The 17,855-nt window shown below is 54.6% G+C and overlaps 1 protein-coding gene across 3 annotated transcripts in view; it reads right to left on the reverse strand.

Annotated features, from left to right (window-relative positions):
• Positions 1 to 17,855, reverse strand: part of RAB30 (RAB30, member RAS oncogene family) — a 60,457-nt gene that overhangs the window by 16,456 nt on the left and 26,146 nt on the right. For all 3 annotated transcript variants that reach the window (XM_068146014.1, XM_068146022.1, XM_068146032.1), the window contains exon 2: positions 1,990 to 2,090. In XM_068146014.1, the coding sequence (XP_068002115.1) occupies positions 1,990 to 2,082 (93 nt within the window). In that variant the 5' untranslated portion in view covers positions 2,083 to 2,090. The remainder of the gene's footprint in view (positions 1 to 1,989; positions 2,091 to 17,855) is intronic.

The following is a 17,855-nucleotide window of genomic DNA, read 5'->3' on the forward strand; positions in this document are numbered from 1 at the left end:
GAGGATGTGTACAGGAAAAAGAGAAGGAAACAAAAACCCACAAGAGAGAGCAAAAGCTCTTCTGCTTCTGTGCAGTGGCAAGAGGCAGGGAAGGGTACTTGAGGACCCTCCACCCCACTTCCCAGCGCCTTGATAGCGGCACGAGCGGGATGATTCTTCCCTCACACCTTCCCTTTCCCCTCCACCACACAGCCCAGCACAGAAGGCATTTCTGGCAGCCCCCAGAACTGGGACCACATCCCTGCACAGCTTTCAGGAGCAAAGCACCGAGTCAGCCACCACCAGCACAGCAGCAACGGCCGAGGCTGGTGCGGTGCTGGTTGTCCGACTGCAGCACCATCAGAAGGCAGCAACTGCAAACCAAAGCAACTCTTTTCTATTCCTAGTGTCTAAGTTTACAAGAACACTGAGTGTTTGATTTCTCATGTCTAGGTCTATGAAGCTGTGCTGATCTGGGGGCACATCCATCCCCTACAGCAGCTGTGCTGCCAAAGCAGCAGGAGCATCCACAGGCCTTTGCAATGAACCATTTGAAGCTGAGTAGCTATATTGCCACTGTCTGTCACGAGTGGTTGGAGAGTGTGTAACACCACCACAGCTTTCAAACTAAAATTAACAGTGAGGGGGGAAAATGCTGACAATTCCTAATGGAGGGAGCAAGAAAACCCCCAGAACTTCAGTTTTATTGTGCATCATGCAAAACCTCCTCTTGTTTCCACCACGGAAGCACAGCCTTCTCCCTGCTGTTGTGTGACACAAAGTGGTCTGGTGTTTAACAGAAGACACTGGACTGACAGCCAAGGACCACGATGATTTAATTATCTACCAGTGACAAACAACAGGGAGAACTTTGTGCAGCAGTGGCTAGGGAGGAGAAAGCACACATGAGCACAGCAGGAGATGTGCTGGTCCTTATGACAGCCCCAGCACACCTCCAAATCAGGAGCTGTCCCAGTGGCTTTCAGAGGGGACTTTATGTCTTCAAGGAGGGATAAGCTTTCTCCAGCACAGGATCCCAAGCAGAGCCATTAGATGCAGATAGAATAGCATAGAATAGAATAGACCAGACCAGGTTGGAAGAGACCTTTGAGATCATCAAGTCCAACCTATCACCCAACACCTCAGGACTAACTAACCCATGGCGCCAAGCACCCCATCCAGTCTCTTCTTAAACACCTCCAGGGATGGTGACTCCACCACCTCCCTGGGCAGCACATTCCAATGGCCAATCACTCTCTCTATGAAGAATTTGTTCCTAATATCCAGCCTAAACCTTCCCTGGCACAGCTTGAGACTGTGTCCTCTTGTTCTGGTGCTGGCTGCCTGGGAGAAGAGACCAACCCCTGCCTGGCTACAACCTCCCTCCAGGTAGTTGTAGAGAGCAATAAGGTCTGCCCTGAGCCCCCTGCTCTCCAGGCTGCTCCAGATGTGCTGCTTGTGCCAGTATGTCACTGTAGGTGGCAGACCAGCAAAAGGCTCTGAGGCAGTGACGCTGGCGGAGCCCTCAGCGCCCCGCCGCAGGCTGCAGGCTCCGGTCCCATTGCCATGCCCGCGGCAGCAGGCTCTGCAGCAGCAGGCTCCGGTCCCAGCGCCATGCCCGCGGCAGCAGGCTCCGCTCCGCAGCAGCAGGCTCCGGTCCCATTGCCATGCCCGCGGCAGCAGGCTCCGCTCCGCAGCAGCAGGCTCCGGTCCCATTGCCATGCCCGCGGCAGCAGGCTCCGCTCCGCAGCAGCAGGCTCCGGTCCCATTGCCATGCCCGCGGCAGCAGGCTCCGCAGCAGCAGGCTCCGGTCCCATTGCCATGCCCGCGGCACCAGGCTCCGGTCCCATTGCCATGCCCGCGGCAGCAGGCTCTGCAGCAGCAGGCTCTGCAGCAGCAGGCTCCGGTCCCAGCGCCATGCCCGCGGCAGCAGGCTCTGCAGCAGCAGGCTCCGCTCCGCAGCAGCAGGCTCTGCAGCAGCAGGCTCCGCTCCGCAGCAGCCAGACGTACCTGAGTGAAGCGCCGCACCAAGCAGGTCTTGCCCACGCCCGCGTTGCCGATCAACACGATTTTGAAGAGGAAATCATAATCTTCCATACTCATTTACGCAGCTGCAAGAGAGACAGAGAGCGCGGCAGGGAGTGAGCCCAGGCGGGGGCAGGCCCTGCCATTCCTGCCGAACTTTATTGCTCCGCACGCTCAGAACAAAGGTCCTCGGATAGGGCAGATGAGCCTTGCCCGCTCGGAGCCAGGGCATCCACCTAGCCCAGTGTCAGCTGCTGTGAAACCTCAGCCGGGTCTCAGCTTTCACACACTCTCCCCTGGCTGCCCACAAGCTAGAGATGCTGATGCTCAGCTTTCCAAGCAGTGCACCACCAGCCCCAGACAGCATTGCCCAGATTTCATAGAACAGCCTAGGTTGGAAAGGACCTTAGAGATCATCTACTCTAACCTCCCTGTCACGGGCAGGGACGCCTCTCCACTAGACTCAGCTGTTCAAGGCCTTGAACACCCCCAAGGAGGAGGCAGCCACAGCTCTCTGGGAAGCCTATTCCAGAGTCCCACCACTCTTGTACTGAAGAACTTCTCCCTGAGATCCAATCTAAACCTACTCTCCCTCAGCTTAAAACCAATCTCTCTTGTACTGCCACTAGATACCCTTGTGAAAATTCCCTCTCCAGCCATCCTGAAGGATCCCTTCAGGTACTGGAAGACAGCTATAAGGTCCCTTTGGAGTCTTCTCTTCCCTAGGCTAAACAACCCCAGCTCCCTCAGCTTATCCTCAGAGGAGAGGCATCCCAGCCCTTGGATCACCTTTGTGGCCCCCAGATGTTTGTTTTGCTTCTAACTACATCAGCTCTGAAGGACACAGAGGGCTTTGCTACGTTGTCCAAGCAAATCACACCATTTTTTTTCTGCTTAGGGCAATAAGCAGAAAATTCCCTGTGAGCTGCTGCTGCAGGCCAGGGCTGGAGCACACGAGGACAGAATAGATGAGGAAATTCAGCTTCAGACAAAACCAGCAGCGTTTGCCTTAAAGACACAGAGCTCTCCTCGTGGGGAGCAGAGTGCCAGTGTGGCTGAAGTACACCCAGGGAGGTGTTCAAAAAGAGACAAAACAGATGCTCTTAGGAATATTGCTGCCAGTGTGATAATTTACTGCAGTTCTGTGAAGACTGCTTGCCTAGAGCTCAAATGGGAAGTGAACAGAGGAGGTACCCAGCACAAGCCACCCTCATCACATCCTTGGCAGTACACAGAGCCTGCCATCTCAGCACTTCCACAGGGGATGAGCAGGGCTGCTAACACAGGGGAAGACCTTCCCTGGCTTCCTTAGGCCATTCCAAGTATGGGGAGGATACTTGATCTTTACATCAAGCTTCCTCCTGCAGCTGAGCAAGGCACAAAGGACAAGAATCCACACCTCCATCTGCAGTGCACCCAAGGGTGCTGCTGACACCACCACCACAGAAGGAGCTTCAAGGAAAGCATCAGCCAGAAGAGACTGAGTTGAGGATTTTAGGTAGATGAAAACTCCACAGACAAGGGAGCAGAAGGACAGTGTTCAAACCTGAGCCCAGGAGGGTCCAGGTATTACACATGGCATCAAAGAGCTGTCTTCAAGAATAGTCTGGGTTGATGGCATAGAAGCTGTCAGGGAAGACAGAGACTTACAAACCATCAGTTGATATAGCCAGTAAGGTGATAGCTAAGCATCAGTGCCTAACCCACCAGCACCCATAGATTAAGCACTGGGTGAGGAGATACAGCCAAAGATGGAAAGCCTGGACATGAGTGGGAGGGAAGAAATGGGGGGGGGGAGGGGGGAGGGGAAGTATTATGAAGTTGCTATCCTCACTAAAGCCCCAGAGGCCTCAAGAGGGGTTTTACAAAGCTGACAAAGACAGCAAATGCAGCATGGGCAAAACAAGCCTCTCAGGCTCAGCCTAAAGGCAGAGGGCCCTCTCCTGCAGCCTCCAGAGGTGCTTCCTCTGGGCAGTGCACTGCCACACACCAGGAGGCCCCAGCTGCAGACCCCAGTTCTGCTATGCAGCTGTGATAGGCTTAGAGGCAAACGGCCAGAAAGCACAAGATAAGCCTGAGACAGGCTGAGTCTGCTTTCTAAGCACCACCTAGAGCCTGCTGGACCTGAAGGCAATGTGGTAGAAGACTGACTCAGCTGCTTCACATCTACGTGATCCTTGGCCTTTCCAGCAGGCTGAAAAAGCCCCCAACAAACTGGCTAATCACCCCAATTAGTGACTAATGAACTGCATCACACCAGCAGATGGTTAGCAAGGACACAGTTGAGTCACTATAAGGACATGTCACTTTGCCTGGGCCAGTGACACAGCACTTGTCCTGCTCCTGCTTTGCTGAGCTGAGGCTCCAGTCCCCTGCAAAGTGCCACCCAACAGCAGTAGCTGGAGCTGTCCTGAGGATGCTCTGCCCTCACCTTGCTCCAACACACAAGACCTCATGACTTCCTCTTATCTCTTAGTACAGTGAAAGAACAGGACTGGAAAGAACAGCCTTGGGGGGGGAAAAGTCCTTTATTTATCTTCCAGGGGTGTTATGTTGTGCAGTCAGTTATCTCCATTCCCACTTTCCCAGAGTGGGACTGGATAGCAAGAGTACTAAGGACATGTAGACAGTGCTCTCACAATGAGGGCTGAATGGTAACACAGGCTTTCAAGCTCTCACACAAGCCAGTGTGAGGGGAAAATGTGATCATCCACTCAGAGCTATTTCAAGACTAACAAGACTTACTCAGCACTGGATAATTATCCCTGGGATGCTTCAAATCCCAGAGGGCACTGCTCCCTCCTGGAGGGATTTCAGTTCTATTACTTGTACCCTAAACAACCCAACATTCAAATTTATCTTCTCAGGAAGCTTAAAAATAAACTTCCTCTGCAGCTCTTGGAGCTCAGAAACTCTAAATGGTGCAGACATACCCTAGAGTTATGTCTGATCCCCTTCATTAGGCTCCCAAACTAATCACATGTGATAACGACCCCAAATGGGAACTGAAAAAATGAGCCAAGCTATAAAACAAACAATGCCACGATGAGATGAAATGCCAGGGGCGAGGGGACACAAAGCTGGGGCACAGGAGGGGAGAAAGCAAAGGAAGCAGCACGGAAGGGAGCAGGGGGTGCAGGAGGTGGAGCGGGCAGGTGAGGCTGAGCACGGCTGCCCCTCCAGCCCTGTTCACCCAGGCTGGTGTTGGTGCCTCAGCTGTGCACACACACTCCCCCACCACAGCACCATTGCATCGGTTACCCTTGTGAAACACTCCTGGGAGCCCAACCTTTCAGCCCAGGTACCTCTGCTGCCGACTCAGGCCCTGCCGAGCCTGCCTCTCCCCGGGGAAGATGTGTCTCCAGCTGTGCCGGTGGCCCTGCCTGAGCCATGTGCAGGGCAGCAACACAGGGCACCTGGAATCCTGTGCTTAATAAGCAAACAAAGGCAATGCAGGGAGAGACTTGCTTGTCTGCTGCTGTCTTCTTGGGGGAGTTCTGCTGTGTTATTTCTTCTTCACTTTGTCTCCTGTGTTTGTGGGTACAGGGCTCTGCCTTGCATCTCTGCAGTAGCTAAAAGGGTTTGGGCCACAGCTGCTCATCCCACCCTTTGGCACAGACAAGGCCCTGCAGCAAAAGCAGGGGATGGGATGCTCGTCCACACCTCAGCCACCTCTCACCACAGCTGTTTAAATCAGAAGCAGGGCTGGCCACACCACAGAGACATGTCCTGTCATGAGATGAAACAGGAGCAGAGCCTGGGGCTGGCAGCAGGCCACCAAATCAGATCCTTCTTCCCCAAGGCAGTTTACACAGCCCACACCCCCGTCCCTGCAGCTCCTGGTTCCCCTGGGCTATAGCCACCAGCCTCAGAGGGCATCAGCTTTCTCAGGTTTTATTTCCTTGTGTCCTTGCTATGCTGCACCCCATCAGGTGGCCCCACACATGGTCACTGTGGGCAGGAGAAAGGGGCCAAAAGGGGGAAGCTGAAGTGGGGTGACCAGCCAGGGAGGGGGGGCATCAGCAGGAATGCAGCTGCAGGGTGACAGGACATGCTGCAGGCTCAGCTGGTTTTCTTGGGCAAGACAGTGCAGTAAATGGTCTTGGTATTTTGATTATTAATTCCAATTCACCCAGAAGACAGACTGGCGAGATCCACCCAGAAGCACAGGGGCCAGCAACTGTCACCTCTCCATTCCCCCATGGAAGCTGCAGCTCCCATGGAGTCACATGAGAAAAGGAGGTGCAGAAGCCATAGGCTACCTTCCCCATGCAGCAGCCACTGCTGCAGAGGCAGATGCTCCCCAGTCTTTGGAATGGAATTAACCAGGTTGGAAGAGACCTTGGAGACCGTGGAGTCCACCCTATCACCCAACACCATCTGATCAACTCAACCATGGCACCTGCTTCCCTCAGTGTCCTGATTGCTAGACACTGGCCCACACAGCATGGGCAGCAGGTCTTGGTCCTCTTTCACTATGCCATGGACTCCTCACTGCCTGTAGATGTGGGACAGCATGGCTGAGGGAGAAGAAACACATCCCATTTGTTTCACCTGATCACCACAAGCACAAAGCAGAGTTCATCCACCATAAATACATGCCCAGGGAATAAGATATCCATGTGTGCTTCAGTTTATTACCCTACACAGTGTCCTCTCCCCACATCTGCTCCACTTAGCTCTCAGCTCTCCCTTACCCACTTGGGTTTCCTTCCCAGTGTTCATCAACAGAACCATCTATTTTCCCTTTCTGCAGTGTTTTTCCCACACCTTAGTGTGGATGGGCAGAGAGGGCTCATCTCCACCCTGACCTGCTCTGGCCACACCATGCTCAGCCTCCCTGGGTACCCAACGAAGTGGCAGAGACAGCAAAGGTTCACATACTGCCTGACAGAGAGGAATGCTCTTGGAGCGAGCAGGTTGCCCTCCAAGAGGATGACACCACGATTCTGCCTGCCCCTCACCAGCTGGTACACAAGCACCAGACTTTACACAGAACACCCAGGAGGTATGAGTGAGGCTTTTAGCTGATAGATAAGTCTCTGGCACTTCTCCCACTCCTTTGCTCAGAGAAGATTTTCCACCTCTAGGCATGGTTAGAGGAGGCTCTACAATGATGGGTTTGCCCCAGTTCTTTTGGCTTATGAGTGGGATGCTTCAGGAGAGCAACAATGCTTCAGAAGAGCAAGCCTCTCTCAGTCAACCACAAGGTGTGCCAGCCTCTGCCTGGCTTTTACCCACCTTGAAGATCAGAAGCTAGCTCATGCTCAGGAGCAAGATGAACAAACTTCACCTGAGTTAAAAAAGCCTTTGATGTGCAGAAGAATGTTTTGACACCTTCATTTTAGAAGAACAGAAGAGAAGCAGCCTGCTGTTCCTCAATCTCTATGGCATGTCAGTCCCTTTCTGAAGGAGGAGTGCAGCAGCCATGCAGCAGCAGTTCACATCTCCACAGGCTCAGGCATCAGCCAAAGAACCACAGAAACATTCAGGTTGGAAAAGCCCCTCAGGGTCACCACATCCAACCCAGAACCCTGCTCTACAAGCTTCACCCCTAAACCAGAGCCCCAAGCCTTTAAACACACCCAGGGCTGGTGGCTCCACCACCTCCCTGGGCAGCACATTCCAACCCCTGACCACTCCTGCTGGGACATTGTTTTTCCTCATGTCCAGTCTAATCCTACCCAGTCACAGCCTGAGGCCAGTCCCTCTTGTTCTGTCACTAATCACCTGTGAGATGAGACCAGCACCAGCCTCTCTACAACATCATTTCAGGTAGTTGTAGACAGCAATGAGGTCTCCCCTCAGCCTCCTCTTGTCCAAACTAACCATCCCCAGCTCCTTCAGCCACTCTTCATGCAGCCCTTCCCCAGCTTCCTTGCCTTCCTCTGCCCTGGCTCCAGCACCTCCACATCTCTCCTGTACTGAGGGGCCCAGAACTGGACACAGGACTCAAGGTGTGGCCTCCCCAGAGCAGAGTACAAGGGGACAATCCCCTCCCTGCTCCTGCTGGTCACAGCGCCTCTGACCCCAGCCAGGATGCCATTGGCTCTCCTGGCCACCTGGGCTGCCAGGCAGCTTTCCAGCCACACATCCCCAAGCCTGTAGCACTGCTTAGGGTTGTTGTGACCCAAGTGCAGGACCTGGCACTTGGCCTGGGTGAAGCTCATCCTGTTAAGGTTGGCCATGGATCCAATCTCTCCAGGTCCCTCTGCAGAGCCTCCCTACCCCGGTGCAGACCAACACTCCCACCTAACTTGGTGTCATCTGCAGACTTACTGATGACACTCTCTGTGTCCTCATCAAGGTCATCAATAAAGATGCTGAACAGCAGTGGTCCCAGCACTGAGCCCTGAGGAACACCCCTTGGGACTGGCTGCCAGCTGGATTCAACTCCATTGACCACCACCCTTTGGGCCCCTTTGCCCAGCCAGTGCTTTACCCAGCAGAGTGCCAGGCCAGGATGCTGTTGGCCTTCTTGGACACCTCAGCACAGTGTGGCTCATGTTCAGACAGCTGTCAACTAGCACCCCCAGGTCCTTTTCCCCTGAGCAGCTTCCCAGCCCCTCTGCCCCAAGCCTGTAGCAGCACACACAGTTGTTGTGACCCAACCTGAGACTTAGCCTTGTTGAATCTCTCACTGCTGTCACTGGCCCATTGATCCAGCCTGCCCAGATCCCTCTGCAGAGCCCTCCTACCCTCCAGCAGACCAACACTCTCTCCCAACTGGGTTTCATCTGCCCTCTTACTGGGGGTGCATGCAATCCCCTCATCCAGATCATTTCTGAAGACATTTAAGAGAACTGGCCCCAGTGCTGAGCCCTGAGGAACAGCTCCTGTGACCAGTCACCAACTGGATTTAACTCCATTGCCCACCACCCTCCAGGCCCAGCCATCCAGGCAGGCTTTTCAATGCAGTTAAAAAACCAAGCACCAACCTGACCAATGAAAACCCCAAAATCCATCACTGCAAGGACTTCTCCATGCTGAAGGATGAAGATAGAAACTGCACTAATTTGCACCTCAGCTCTATCCCACCTCAAATCCTCCTTCACAGCTTACTGCTTCAACTAGACACAGAAGGATCTGAAGCCTCCTCCACCTGCTGGATCTAACCAGTAGGTCAGGGTGTGTTGTGGTGCCTGTACACAGCTCTCAATGAACAAGTAGTCGCTGTTCCTCATCATCCAACAGCCAGAACCAAATTTACCTGAACACCACGTTCAAAGAGCAGCAGTTGTGCACACAGATGCTACACTGATCACATATGCCATATGAGCCAGGAAATCCAAAGCTCAGGCTAATATTTCAAGCAGAAAATTACTGCTTGCAGGCCAGGAAATTGCAGGGGAGTGAGGCCTGGACACGCTGCTGCATTACGTAACTCAGGAGAAGATCTCTTCCTTCCCAAAGCACCTGCCAAGCCAAGGGGGCTCCTGCACTTAGCAGGCACAAGCACAGCTCATGCCCCTCTGCAAACAAGCAGCCAGCATCTCCTTCTGCTCCCTTGTCCACCTCCCTCAGTCCTCTACCAGGCTCTGTTTCGCTTCCATTCACTCTGGAAAAACTCAGCGAGGCTTCCTCCCCGTAAGGGCTTGGATCACCCAGGCCTCTGCTGCTGGTGGCAAGGCCACAGGCACAGAGGAGCCACGCTTGCAGCCCGGTGTGACACAAACCCCAGGGATGTCTTTCCCAAGTTGAAGGCAGAAAGAGTTCTTGCAGGCACCCAGAGCTTCACATCCCCGGGTGGCTAAGTGTGCCTCTCGGGAAGGGCTGGAGCCCAGCTGCGGAGCGCAGGAGCACCGCGCTCCTGAGCGGGACCCCTCGGGCAGAAACAGCAGCTTGTATCCCAGCCAGGCACCACTGACAGACTACTGCTGCACACACCCCCCCGCTGCTCTGGGCTTGCAGCCTCCTCTCACTACCGCTGGCACACGCAGGCTCAGTGAGTCCACACAACACTTCCAAGGAGGCACCGGGCAAGCGAGTGCAGGGAGCTGTGGGGCTCCCCCATGCACAGCAGCCCTGCCAGCACTGCCTGACACCTGCCGCTCATTCAAGAGCCTTGACATACTTGGATGCAGCTTGCTCTTGTTTCCAGCTTTCCAGCTGGAAACAATCAGTTTACTGAGAAAACCTCAGCCCTACCCCATCTGCAGAAATTCCAGCTCCTCAGCCCTGGGGCTCAGGCTCTCTCCATCAGAGCCCAAGGCAGATGAGTAGGCACAGGCTCTCACGTACCACAAGTATGGTTTGTCTTGCAGATACAGTCCTATGAATAACAGAAAAGCTAAAACTGAAGGACTTTGCACAAATGACAGCACAGAGCACACAGCCTCTCCCCTTCCCCTTTTGCCACCCAGGACATTTGCAGCTTACCTGACTGCTTTGATCAAGCCACGTCAGCTGGTCTCCAGCTCCTGCAAGTGCTACAAAGGAGCTCACTGCCCACCACCTACAGATGCTTCCCCACAAAAGCAGGTAAAACCAGCACCAATACCACCCCAAGGAAAATCCCAGAGCATGATCCCTGCTCTGCTGAGCAGAAGGAGCTGAGGGGAGCAAGCAGCTCAGCTAGGATGCCCACACACAACATGAGAGGGTCCAGCCTTGCCATGGCCCACAGCTGGACATCAGCTCTCTTCACATCCAGAGATGACTGACTGGACTGCCCTCTTTGTCTGCTTTACTTCACAGTGCAAGTTACAGATCTCCCAGTCAAGAGCCATCTGGATTCTCACCTGTTCCTGGCATGCCCTGATGGTGGAAGGCTCCATGCCCACGTTCTGCACCGCGGGGCAAGCCTTCCGTGGGGCCCGGTGCTGCGAGCAGCGCTGCGGTGCCTCGCTGCTCTTCCCTTGTGGAATGCTGGGGCATGGGGGGTGCTTGGCTTCCACTCATCCTGGAGCATCTCTGGGCCACCAAAGACTCTCCAGGAAAGACCAAGCAAGCCACAGCTTGTGCAGTCACAGAATCAGTAAGGTTGGAAAAGACCTCAGAGACCATCAAGTCCAACCTGTCACCCAACACCTCAGGACTACTAAACCATGGCTCCAAGTGCCTCATCCAGTCCCCTCTTGAACACCTCCAGTGATGGTGACTCCACCACCTCCCAGGGCAGCACATTCCAATGGCCAATCTCTCTTGCTGGGAACAACTTTCTCCTCACCTCCAGCCTGAACTTCCCCTGGCACAGCTTGAGACTGTGTCCTCTTGTTCTGGTGCTGGTTGCCTGGGAGAAGAGACCAACTCCCACCTGGCTACAACCTCCCTTCAGGGAGCTGTAGAGAGCAAGAAGGTCTCCCCTGAGCCTCCTCTTCTCCAGGCTAAGCAACCCCAGCTCCCTCAGCCTCTCCTCACAGTGCTGTGCCCCAGACCTCTCCCCAGCCTCAGTGCCCTTCTCTGGAAACATTAAAGATTCTCAGTGTCCTTCTTAAGCTGAGGAGCCCAGAGCTGGACACAGGACTCAAGGTGTGGCCTAACCAGTGCTGAGCACAGGGCAGAATGACCTCCCTGCTCCTGCTGGCCACACTATTCCTGATGCAGGCCAGAATGCCATTGGCCTTCTTGGCCACCTGGGCACACTGCTGGCTCCTGTTCAGCTGCTGTCAACCAGCACCCCCAGGTCCCTTTCTGCCTGGCTGCTCTGTGTCCTCATTTAACTTTCCCACCTCCTGGAGGGAGGGGAGACTCAGGGACATGGGTAATGCACTTCAGTGCTAGGAACAGCCATGAAAGCACAGAACACCACGTGAAACAGCAAGTTGTTTTCCACCAAACACATTTGAGGACTGGACTGAGAGCCGATGATGATTCTCCTCACACAGATAAATGAACTCATTTGTTTTCCACAGTACTAAGGCAAAATGGGGCTCATGCAGCACTTGCAAAACAGCAAGAAAATAAATGTCTGTAGGAATGGAAACACTACACCAAAATGCTGCCATGCACACCCCAGTGCCACAACAGTGGCTAACCAAACCACACAGCACCAGCAGCATGCCCAGGGCACACACCAGCTGTGGAAAACTCTTTCCCAGCGTGACAACAGCCCTATGCTCCACTTGCTGACTGGCAAAATCTGAGTCCTTGTGGGTCAAGATGGCAAAAATAAAGAGGTCACTGCAACCTTAAAGATGTTTATAGAAGTATGTGTTCAGATGTGCTTGGAGGGAGAGACCAAAGATTGTGTGCCCAAAACAACACTGTTGAACTGGCCACACTGCAGCAAACCGTGAGGCCACCAAGCTGTACACTCTGCAGCACCACAGCTCCATGTGGAAGTGCTTAAGGACTCAGCCAGCACAGAAGGCAGGCTGACTTCCAAGCACAGAGCACTGCCTTGCCAGCAGTCCAGCCAAAGTACTGGTTTATTCACTCAAAACCAAAGCATTCTCCCTCAGGGGAAAGCCCCAGAACAAAGAACCCACAGCCACACCCCCCCCCAACCCAAACACCAAGAGCACACACATGCAAACCACAGCAAAGCAGCCCTGAGACCCCAAACAAACAAAACCCCTCCCAGAAGACACAAAGAATCCTCAAGCAAACAACAAAGTGGTCCACAAAAAGCAACAAACAAAAGAACCAACCAAAAAAAGCCCAAACCCCAACCACCCCCCTGGCACAAACCAACCTGAGGTGTGCTGACAGCTTGGACTGATGATCTTTGAGGTCTCTTCCAACCTTGGCGATACTGGGATACCCGACCCAACCAACACACACTCCCCACCCCCCACCCCAAACAGCACACAACCCCCCTGAAACAGTAAGCCAACCAAAGTGATTTGCTTAAAGCTGCAGCCAAGCAGCAGCTGGGACATCTGCATGGAAAGGGCAGGAAGTCCTCCTCAGCCCAGCTCTCTGCAATGGGAAATCAACTCCTGCAGAGCCCTGAGCCACCAGAACAGGGCAACCATGCAAACATGACCCAAGTGGGGTTGCTGAGCCTGGAGAAGAGGAGGCTCAGGGGAGACCTTCTTGCTCCCTACAAGTACCTGAAGGGAGGTTGTAGCCAGGAAGGGGTTGGTCTCTTCTCCCAGGCAAGCAGCACCAGAACAAGAGGACACAGTCTCAAGCTGTGCCAGGGAAGGTTTAGGCTGGAGGTGAGGAAGAAATTCTTCCCAGCAAGAGAGACTGGCCCTGGGGATGTGCTGCCCAGGGAGGTGGTGGAGTCCCCATCCCTGGAGGTGTTTAAGAAGAGCCTGGATGAGGCTCTTGGTGCCATGGTTTAGTTGATCAGATGGTGTTGGGTGATAGGTTGGACTCAATGATCTCCAAGGTCTTTTCCAACCTGGTTAACTCTGTATTCCATTCTGTATTCTGTAACTCATCATCACCTGGAGTGAGAATTTCTCTGCCTTTAGTAACCAGGTGCAGGATGAAGCTGAAATCCCAGGTATCTCCTATGAGCTGATCATGGTTTTGGGAGACAGCAGCCCTACAGGCAGGGAAGTAGAGGCTCACAGCCTGCAGAGAGGCAAATCTAGCAGAGAAATGATTCACCCTTGGTCAAGAAAGAAAGGGTTGAGCACGTCAGCTGGGCAAAAGGCAAAGAAGTCTACTGGCACACTGCTTTGCTGAGCTGGCATAGGTTCCAGTGGTGTCACAGCTGTATGCAGAGGAGTTTTGCCACTGGGTGACAGGGCTCTGATCCAATATTTGCAAGATCAGGCAGCCTGACAGCACTGTGTTTGGGAAGACAGGAGAAGTGCTACCAGAGCTGAGGGGGTCCGGTACAACACCACACGAAGGCTGGGACTCAGGGGAGGCTGTCAACATGGCAGCAGCATAAGCATGCCATGACCCAACAGCACACCTCCCAGACAGGCACTGTGAACAGGAACATGCACACTGGAGAGTCTGGGCTATAAAGGCATGCCCAGGAACCCTGGGGGGTAACTACAACGCCACCTCCTACCGCGCCTGGCCGCTTTGTTTGACTGGGCCGTGGTATGTGCAGAACACAAACCACTTGCTAAGAAAGTTGTGGTTTATCAGGAGGCTTCTTAATAGTAATGAAAAGAAAGAGCTGCTATTTCCACCTCTAATTTCTGCTACACTAAGCTTGTGATTTACTGAGATTTGTATCACTGCATTAAACCCAGCAGAAGTAACAAGCAATGAAACCCTCTGCAGGGCTACGATGCTTAGCACCCTGGGGCTGGGGTCCCGAGAGTCCCATGCACAGTTCTCCTTGGCTGTGTCACAGGTGAGCCCAGGCTGGGCCAGCCCCACAGTGTCCTTCAGCAGCAATCAAGAAGGTGAAAACTACCTGCTGCATTAAGAGGGAAGTCTGTTTCAGAACAGACAACATCATGACCCACACACAGCAGCTTCTGGCTCTTGGTTCTGCGGCCTGGGACAGAGAGCTCAGACCTAAAGGCACTGTTCCTGAAACACATTAGTAAGTTAGCAATACCAGAAGCGAAGGGGGAAGGTAATCAGGAAGATACAAATCACAGAATCCTATACTCCTGTGGGTTTGGGGGGACCTATGAAGATCCAGTGCAAACACCTGCCACGGGCAGGGACACCTCACAGCAGATCAGATGACTCCAAGCCCCAGTCAGCCTCACCTTGAACCCTTTCAGTGATGGGGCCTCTACAGCATCTCTGGGCAACCTCTTCCATTGTCTCCCTGCCCTACTCATAAAACAACAAGTAACAAACATTTTAAAGACTCTATCTTGTGCATTGTTCTTGACAATGTATTTCACCATCCATTGATTCATCTGACTAATAGTCACAGAGCCATCAGCGTTGGAAGGGATCTCAAGCATAAGTCCAATAAGTCCAGGGGCTCAGCCCCTGACACCTCTCACCTATTGTGTCACAGCCTGAATGCAGCAAAGGAACCTCCCCAGCACAATTACTTGGAAGAGTTTTCTCCAGGCAGGAACACCAAATGATTAGGGAAGTTAATCTACCTCAAATCAGTTCTTTGCATCTGGATTTTGAGGGGCACCTCCTGCTGACTCAAGAAGGCAGCTGGCACCCCCAGGAACAGAGGTCACAGCACAACCACCTGGACCCTCAGCCCAAGGAGCAAGTTCAGCACATTCACTCAGAATGTGGAAGCAAACTGAAATTGTATTTACAAAAGTAGAGCAACTATGTAAGGCAAAACATGCACAAAGTAGATCTACAGTTCAGCACCACCACATGACCCCTTGTACAGACAATCCATCTCCCTCTCCTCCCCCTTGTACAGACCCACAGTCCCCTGGGCAGAGAAGGCCAGAGGGCTGTGTATAGCTAAGTTATCTCTATCCCACGCTGTACCTTACCAAACCCAAACCCATCAGCCAGCCAAGTAAGCAAGGTCAAAGGCAGAGAGGCAAGAAGCCAGGCAAGGGAGAGCCCAGAGAGAGTAAAGACAAGCTTGTGCTGCAAAATGTAAGCAGTCCTGCAGCAACTGGACAAGATAAACTCATCTTTCTTTATTCTGTCCAGCCCCTGGACTCAAACCCTCTGGAAAACCTTCTTTACAGTTAAGCATAGCCCTGAAACTGTAACATGCATGCCCCCTAATTGAAGAGCACAGCCTCTTACTACAGAGTAGGGCTGCTAAGAGAAAAAGGGGGGTTGTTGTTTGCACTGTTTCCAGCTTCCATGAGGGAATAAAGCAGTGACCCTGTCTTTGAGCTGCAGGCTCCCTTCTCACAGCCCTACCCAACACCAGCCAGCCCCAAGGGAGCTGTGCATCACACCTGTGGGCCACCCTGATAGGAAAGGTGGAGGCTGCAATTGCACATTGGTATGCAGGAAGGAGTTTCTGCCTGCAATGCATTCTGAAGGAAGGTTCCCTCCCCAGAAACAATGGCTTTTGTGAACCTGCAGGGATGGAGGAGCAAACCAGAGCCGAGCGTTAAAGGCTCCTGCTGCGATGGCAGAGGCAGTGCAGCAGCATTGACTGTCCAAATCCTTATGGGAAGAGAGAGAAGACAAGGGCAGCTCAGGGAAGCTCATCTCAGGCCCCCTTTCCCTTGAAATCCCAAACAAGAGGCCTCTTTCTGCCACTAAGATCAAGTCTGGAGCGATGTGTCTAGGCCATTCCTAGGCTGATAATCGCCCCGGTGTTCCCCAGCTCATCACTTCCTTGGATACCGAGATGGGAAGCCCACCCCCCCGTGACACCCTCCCTGCTGGTGCAGCCCACCCCCCCTGTGACACCCTCCCTGCTGGTGCAGCCCACCTCCCGTGACACCCTCCATGCTGCTGCAGCCCACCCCCCCGTGACGCCCTCCCTGCTGGTGCAGCCCACCCCCCCTGTGACACCCTCCATGCTGGTGCAGCCCACCTCCCCTGTGACACCCTCCCTGCTGCTGCAGCCCACCTCCCCTGTGACACCCTCCATGCTGGTGCAGCCCACCCCCCCTGTGACACCCTCCATGCTGCTGCAGCCCACCTCCCCTGTGACACCCTCCATGCTGGTGCAGCCCACCTCCCCTGTGACACCCTCCATGCTGGTGCAGCCCACCTCCCCTGTGACACCCTCCCTGCTGCTGCAGCCCACCTCCCCTGTGACACCCTCCATGCTGGTGCAGCCCACCCCCCCTGTGACACCCTCCATGCTGGTGCAGCCCACCTCCCCTGTGACACCCTCCATGCTGGTGCAGCCCACCCCCCCTGTGACACCCTCCCTGCTGGTGCAGCCCACCTCCCCTGTGACACCCTCCATGCTGGTGCAGCCCACCTCCCCTGTGACACCCTCCATGCTGCTGCAGCCCACCCCCCCTGTGACACCCTCCCTGCTGGTGCAGCCCACCCCCCCTGTGACACCCTCCCTGCTGGTGCAGCCCACCCCCCCTGTGACACCCTCCATGCTGGTGCAGCCCACCTCCCCTGTGACACCCTCCATGCTGGTGCAGCCCACCCCCCCTGTGACGCCATCCATGCTGGTGCAGCCCACCTCCCCTGTGACACCCTCCATGCTGGTGCAGCCCACCCCCCCTGTGACACCCTCCATGCTGGTGCAGCCCACCCCCCCTGTGACACCCTCCCTGCTGGTGCAGCCCACCTCCCCTGTGACACCCTCCATGCTGGTGCAGCCCACCCCCCCTGTGACACCCTCCCTGCTGGTGCAGCCCACCTCCCCTGTGACACCCTCCATGCTGGTGCAGCCCACCCCCCCTGTGACACCCTCCATGCTGGTGCAGCCCACCTCCCCTGTGACACCCTCCATGCTGGTGCAGCCCACCTCCCCTGTGACGCCATCCATGCTGGTGCAGCCCACCTCCCCTGTGACACCCTCCATGCTGGTGCAGCCCACCTCCCCTGTGACACCCTCCATGCTGGTGCAGCCCACCCCCCCTGTGACACCCTCCATGCTGGTGCAGCCCACCTCCCCTGTGACACCCTCCATGCTGGTGCAGCCCACCCCCCCTGTGACACCCTCCATGCTGGTGCAGCCCACCTCCCCTGTGACACCCTCCATGCTGCTGCAGCCCACCTCCCCTGTGACACCCTCCATGCTGGTGCAGCCCACCCCCCTGTGACACCCTCCATGCTGGTGCATCCAAGCTTCCCAAAAGGCCCTGCACCACCAGTGCAAGCACTTGCCCCAGTGAGCAGCTTTTCCTCCTGGGATGTGATGGAACCCCCGCTGGGCTCAGGCAGCCTGTCTGGCCAGCAGCTGAGCTGCCAGAACATTCCTTGCATTTCTGGAAGAAGAACAGAAAACCCACAGCAAAGCCCCCAGCACACTTCAGGACAGGCTTCACTGCAAGTTTCTGCCAGAGAAGCAGGTGTTCCACAAACACCAAGAGTTCAGAGTGGAAACAGAAACTCGTGTGTAGCTTGCAGGGCTGCTTTAAACTGATGCAAGCCCTGCTGCCTCCAAAGGTAAG

The sequence above is a fragment of the Melanerpes formicivorus genome, unplaced genomic scaffold (genome assembly GCF_026170545.1).
Source record: "Melanerpes formicivorus ecotype bairdi unplaced genomic scaffold, bMelFor1.0.p_v2 SCAF_1, whole genome shotgun sequence".
NCBI classification, from domain to species: domain Eukaryota; kingdom Metazoa; phylum Chordata; class Aves; order Piciformes; family Picidae; genus Melanerpes; species Melanerpes formicivorus.